This window comes from Gavialis gangeticus, unplaced genomic scaffold (assembly GCF_001723915.1).
Source record: "Gavialis gangeticus isolate Ggan-Ray unplaced genomic scaffold, GavGan_comp1, whole genome shotgun sequence".
Taxonomy (NCBI): Eukaryota; Metazoa; Chordata; order Crocodylia; family Gavialidae; genus Gavialis; species Gavialis gangeticus.
Genome location: NW_017729006.1, coordinates 28,565,091 through 28,571,791, shown reverse-complemented (window position 1 = coordinate 28,571,791; position 6,701 = coordinate 28,565,091). Strand labels below are relative to the sequence as shown.

Below are 6,701 nucleotides of genomic sequence, written 5' to 3'. Positions count from 1 at the left end.
CCAGGGGGCACACGCCCCCTCCCCCCCCCGTGCCCTTCCGGGGTGCAAGCAGTGGTGGGAGCGCACCCCCTCCACAAGCCATGGGCAGCGCCTGCCCCTACCCCCTCTCTCACCACAAAGGGCACTAATCTGCCCCCCATACCAGGTCCCTTCCCTCCCTTCTCCCCTTCCAGCACACCAGACTTACCAGCTGGAGACGGCTGTATCGGAAATCGGATTGCTATCAGCCGATATGCCTCTTTAAATATTGGCTATCGGTATCAGCCCTCAAAATCTCTATCAGTGCACCCCTAATTATTTTCTGCATATGCAATAGAACATACCAATATCATCCCAGCGACGTCGCTGTTCAGCCAGTTTCTGCATACGTGTTTTAACTGAAGAGGCTGTTGGAGGTTCTGATTTCAAGGCTGGCTTTTCTCTCTCGTCACACAATGGAACAGGCTGAACTGTTGGAGCCACATTAGTAGCAGTTTTTTGTAGCTGTGTGGTCTTCTCAGGTTGATGGTCTATGGAAGGGGAATTAATCGGCTGTGTATTCTCTGAGCTAGAAACTGGAACCTCCAAGCTGTTAGAGCAGAGCCTTTTTGATGGGGATGGCTTTGTACTAGGTTTCACTGTTAAAATTAAAAGTTTTTGAACCAATTATTTGTCAGCCTTTATCATCTCAGCTTGTAATTTAAACTGAATGCCCACCACCCATTTTGGTTTCTCTTTAAAAACTCTCCACTAGGTCTTAAAATTTCCTTTAAAAAATAGTTCCTTTGGCTTATTATCCCTTCAGACTTATTCCTGTTCCTTCTGAATGTAAGCTAATACCGAAAAGGAAAGGTAAAAAGAGTGACTTTCATAGCGGAGACTTCCGTTTACACTAATCACTAGGGCCCGGAATAAATTCTGAATCCATAAAACTGTTGCTATCTGTTTAGATTTGTATGTGCCTAGACCAGTGGTCTTCAAACTTTTTTGATCGCGCACCCCTATCAGTAAAAAATTTTTGAGCATGCACCCCCAATATATGTATATTTATTTATTTATAAATTATATACATGTACTACTGTACTAATATATGATGTACATTATAAAACATACACAAAAAAAATAGCAATTAAAAAAAGATGAGATAAAGATGAAATAAAATAAATATAAATAGAAGTTGTAGTATTTTCTTCCTGCACTCCAATGGATTGTCTTGCGCACCCCCTCGGGTGCGAGCACCCCACTTTGGAGACCACTGGCCTAGACCACAGGTGGGCAAAATACAGCCTGCAGGACAGATCCAACCCACAGAGCAATTTTGCCCTCTGGCCTGCCAGGCAGCACTGGGGCACCTCTGCTGCATGCCAGTCTGTTAGCTTGCTGCAAGATGCCTGCACAGCAGTGGCAGCCCCCAGCCCTGCTGGCTCAACAAGGAGTATAGCAGCACAGGGGCAGCAGTGGGAGCCCTGGTGAAGGCACTGCATCCAGAGCAGAAGGCCAGTCTCCATGGAGACCACAGTCAGATGGGGAGTTCCATGAAGGTCAGCCCCCAGTTCCAACTCCCTGCCCAACCCCAGATGCAACGCCCTCACCAGAGCTCTCACCACTGCCCACATGCTGCTCCACTGTGCAGCACTGCTACATCCAACACCAAGCTAGCAGGCCCGGCGGCTGTTGCCACTGCACAGGCATCCCGGGGCAAGCTGCAGACTAGCATGGAACAGGGGTGCCCCAGCACCCCCCACCTCCCCCAGCCCAGTCCTGGCCACTGCTTCTAAGTGCATGGCAGGCTGTTGAGTTGCTAGCAGGTCCACCCCTCTTCCTCCCTCATCGGCAGGCTGCATGGCCTGAGCTGGGAGAGGGAACAGACAAGGAGAGAGGGAGGCTAAATTCCCCCCACTTGGCAGGCTTGGCAGTGACATGTGGCCGTCCCCTGCCTCTCCTTCTCAGCCTCCCAAGCCTCCTCCACAGGGTTTGCAGCACCCCTCTCCCCCTCATGGGCACTGCAGCCCCACAACGAGGCTCAGTGGTGGCTTCTAGGTGTGCCCCAGCCCTGCCCCAAGATCCCAGCCCCCGACGCAGCTCCATAAAGCCATGCAACTAGGTGGGGAGTTGCCGCAGGCCTGCAATTGCGGGGTGGTGACAGTATGGGGCCAGGGTGGGGCACAGCTGCGATACGTTCCCTGCACGTCCCCATCTGCAGAACCCACAAGGTCACAGGGGCACGCAGGCAGCAGATCCTGGATGTGGTGAAGCACAAGGGCTCGCCACTTTACGGCTATCACAGGCTCTGGGGGAGCCTGTTTTTGGGAAAAGCAAAGAAAAGCCTTCCCTGCTAAACATTGTAAGGGGCAATTAAACATTGTAACCGTTTCCCCAGTTTAATCGGGGGAAGAAAAAAAAGTGGTGAGGGAGGGAGTAAGGCTGGGACTAGAGAAGGCGTGGGGGGAGGGGTGCAGCGCAGCCCATCTGTCACTGCTGGGGCCACACTAGGGAGAAAAGTGGGGGGAGCCATCAGTGGGTGCGGGACATGGGGGCACAGCTCTCTGTAGGGCTGTGCTGGATTCTTCCCAGGGTGGGGGCGGCAGGGGCATACCCCTGGATCTGTACGTGGTACGAAAGCAGGCCGCCACCTGCCCTGAGCATCGGAGAGAGTCTGGCACAACCACCAGCTCCAGCCTCCAGGGAGCAGGGCCAGGCTTTTCCACTTGCCCCCACCCCAGCGGTGCTTGCAGCTCCCAGAAGGCAGAGCCACTACCAGTGCAGCTCAGACCTGTCCACCCTGGAAGCAATTCCCAAGGCCTGGCCGGGGTCAGAGCCAGGACCCCGGCACCCTCAGGCACTGACTCCAACAACCCTCTCCTCTGGCCCCAGTGCAGCCACCACCCCATTCCCCACGCAACTACCTCCTGCACCACATTTTCCCCCCGAACCAGAAACCTGTGCCTCAGGTAACCAGCACAGCAGCACTTTTAGCTTACCAGCACCACCTGTTTTTCAGTTCAAATCCCTGTTAACTGGCATGAGTGAGGAAATCAGTAAAAACTAAGAGTGCCGAACACTACGTTTAATATGGAAAGATATTTTTAAAACTTTACTACATGGGGAAAAAAGTAATAGCTTGGTCAAAAAAGTAATATCAAAAGAAAAATCAGGACATTAGAAACTGATTCTTCTCTTCCTAAAGTTTTTTGAAATCTCTTCTATGTCAAAAGAAGATACCTTCTTCACCAGGCAACGATGTATGGTTACTGGTTTCCGACAAAGGTTCTCTGGTCCTTTTTGTCTGTGCCGTACCCCTCATTCCTGCTGTGGGCCGCTCAGCCATTTTCTTCTGCAAGTTCTCTCGTCTTGCACGGGTTCGTTCAAGTAATTTCTGAATATAAGGCAAAGCACAATGAATGTTACATGCATTGCTGTTTTTGTTCCTACTGAAAATTTGTTTCAGTAATTTGTATTTCACACCTACTAAACTTTGAATGTTTCCTTTAACATTTGAAAGTTTCCTAAACTTTGAATGTTTCCGTGGTGCTATTTCACGGGCGGCTAGGATCTGGAACCAACTTCCAAGAGAAGTGGTGCTGGCTCCTACCCTGGGGTTTTTTAAGAGGAGGTTAGATGAACACCTTGCTGGGGTCGTTTGACCCCAGTAATCTTTCCTGCCATGGCAGGGGGTCAGACTAGATGATCTACTCAGGTCCTTTCCGACCCTAGAAACTATGAATTCTTTTAAATTCTCACTTGCAGGTTTCTGATGTCCTAGACAAATGACAGCTACTAGGGAAGCAGAAGTTGCTTTTTAAACAGAACCAAATGGATCTATTGTAACATTGGAAACTGACCTGTTTTAGTGTAAATTGCTCTCTGGCAGTCACAAAGAAAAGTAGCCATTAACAATTAGAATCAACAAGTAATTAGTGAACTGCCAAATTCACAAGTGATGTAACATTCCTAGAAAAGGTTACATTTTTGGCCACTATCTGAATTTAACAGAAGCTCTGCTAGCCAATTGGGAAGCAGTATAAACAGCTCCATGTACAAAACAGAAGAGGAGACCAAAAGATGAACAGGGTTTTGAGGACACCACTGATGTAACAACACTGTTCCTAAACAAAACATTAATACCTCTCAGCTTAAGTGGCAAAATATGCCAATCCTGCTTTCTTAAAATATTATTTCTACATATACAGATTCACAATGACTTGAAAGAGAAAATAATTTTAAAGTGTATCAGTTGTCCAAAGAACTGAAAGGCTCATGATGCCATTCTTTCCTGAATTACTGAGCCATTTACTATGCTAACCTACTCTACTATGAATCAGTTTGTTTATTTGCATGCATGTATTAGATTAATGTAAATTGCTCTAAAGCTCTAGAGTAGTGCAGTTACAAGGCAAAGTTTAACTGGAATAATCTGAAAGGGTGAGTGAAGATTTGAAAAAAGTAAAAAAGGATCTGTAATAATATTGGTTAAAATATGCATACCACTCGATTTGATCAATTTTCAAATCTGTTTAACAGTTCAGTTACACAAAGTTCTGCTGGCCTTTTACAAAGACAACACCTCAGGATGCAAGCTGGTCATAGCACACAAGTTATATTCTCTAAATTGTGCCATTGTTGCCCACCCCTGTTGTAAAGCCGTCATATGTAATTTCAAGTTCTAACTGTAAGATTGCAGATTCAAACAATGCTTCATTGTGGGATTAAATGGAATGTCAGTCTCAGCAGTTCCCCGTGAAAGCAGGATGCCCCTGCTCTAGTTCCATAACCAACAAAAGGAGAATTTTGAAAAAATACACAGTGTCAGGAGCGCCTGCAGTGACAAATTGTATGTCAGTTTTGGCTTCCACCCAGTTCCTCATTTCAACCCCTCAGAAAGAAAAGCTGTTTTAGTGGGCAGAGTACTGGGCCTCTGAGAGACTATTAAAAATATAGAAACCATGTTGCAAACAGAGGAAAAGACAGCCAACTAAATGAGGCAGCAATATTCAAACATGTCAACATTCCTTTCTGCTCTGTCAGCCCACAGCAAGTGGATTTTCAGTTGCTACAACTAGGACGTCATTTAACAAAAATTTATTCCTCCATTGTTTAACTCAAATTTCTACTGGCTTTTAGTCATGCACTAGTTTTCCATGCAACTGCCGTAGCTCTAGTTAGCTTTCATATCTATGTTTAACAAGAAGTGCACGACAGAACCGGTCCTGAAGTATTCTGTGAATATTAGAGATGCTAAAATTTACTAATTATCTCCCTTTATAGAAAGCCTGTAAAATTAGGGTCCAATTAGACACTGCTGGGCAATTTTAATCTTGTAAAACATTAACAGAACAATGTACTAAGATTTAAACTTTACCATGAGTACTAAGATTTCAATTTTATTTTCCAAAAGTAGCATTTCCAATGCCACTTAATCAACCAATATCTGCAGCTAAAACTGGGCGTGTACCATTGATGTATACAAATTATCTGAATGTTGAGATCATGAAATAAAAACAAGCATTTACAAACAATTCATTTAGACACCAGAAAAATATTAATACAGATTTCGGGGAAGGCGAAGGGAAGGGAAAGATGAGCATAGGCCTTAATATTTCATTTTAATTCTAGAAAAATTTGATTTCTTATAGTCTGACCAATATTATAATGCTATAATGTTTCCAGTAGTGTTGAAGTCAGTTACTCCACAACACGCAATGACTTGCAAGAATATTTAGGGACACCTTATGGAAAAATATTTTAATGAAGTTTACTCTAAAGAACCACCTCCCGGCTAGGGTGTGGATGGTCTCAAGCATCAGTTATCTCTAAGTGGGTGTGTGTATATTGGGCTACTTCCCAGCATGCAAAACAAATTTCAAATTCAGCTTGGCAGTCTGGACTTGAAGAGGACTTTGTTTATGAGCCGAAACTAATCATGTCACCCACTACCAATTAAGGAAGTGATTTTGAAAGGCTTACACAGAACAGAAGGGTGACCAAAAAGCCTGTTTAAGTATGAACCAAGGTCTTGCACCCGGTTTAAGGGGATCAGTGCAACCCTCTTACACTGGGACCCTTAACCACGTGCAACTAAATCAGTGAAAAGCAGCACCATGCTGGCTGCAGAAGGGCTACAAAAATGTGGAGGGAGGTCCCGACTGTTTTCCCTTTTAGTTATAACAAATGCGACTTTAAAAAAAGGCCAATTCCTCATGGACCTTCTACACCTTCAAATTGAAACTGGAGACAACCAAGCTGGCAGGGCTGCCACATTTTCAAACACTAGCTTGAGAGCCGCTTGGCTTTTTTTAGAAACAGACAGGCCTTTTTTATGGTGGGAAAGTTACTTCGGGCGCGCAGCCACCAAAATGCATTGCGCCATTCGCCAGCGAACTGCATGACAGCCACTCTGGCACTTGGGGCCAGTCTACATGTATTGCTCGCTTCACCGGCGCGTGGCAGGACACGCACTCGACACCCGTGCTAGGTTTATTGCGCACTTCACTGGGGAATGGCGCGATAATCAGCCTGCACGTGGGGCCGGGCTGAACTGATGGCGCGATTTGCCTATTAATGGTGTGACGATCACTTGGTCCCTGCGGCCGATTGACATCTACGGCACAAACCGCGCAATACACGTAACGTGTCACAGGGGCCGCGTACACAGGCGTGCCCCGACCTTCCCGACCCCGGGCCCCGCCAGCCTTCAGCGCAGCCAGCCCCACAGCAGCGCCCCT

General features: G+C 46.4%; 1 protein-coding gene across 2 annotated transcripts in view; it reads right to left on the bottom strand.

Annotated features, from left to right (window-relative positions):
- ANLN (anillin actin binding protein) overlaps positions 1–6,701 on the bottom strand; it is a 64,164-nt gene that overhangs the window by 57,058 nt on the left and 405 nt on the right. For both annotated transcript variants that reach the window (XM_019509053.1, XM_019509054.1), the window contains exons 2-3: positions 3,202–3,355; positions 324–617 (exon numbers count right to left, since the gene is read on the bottom strand). In XM_019509053.1, coding sequence (XP_019364598.1) covers positions 324–617; positions 3,202–3,355 — 448 coding nt within the window. The remainder of the gene's footprint in view (positions 1–323; positions 618–3,201; positions 3,356–6,701) is intronic.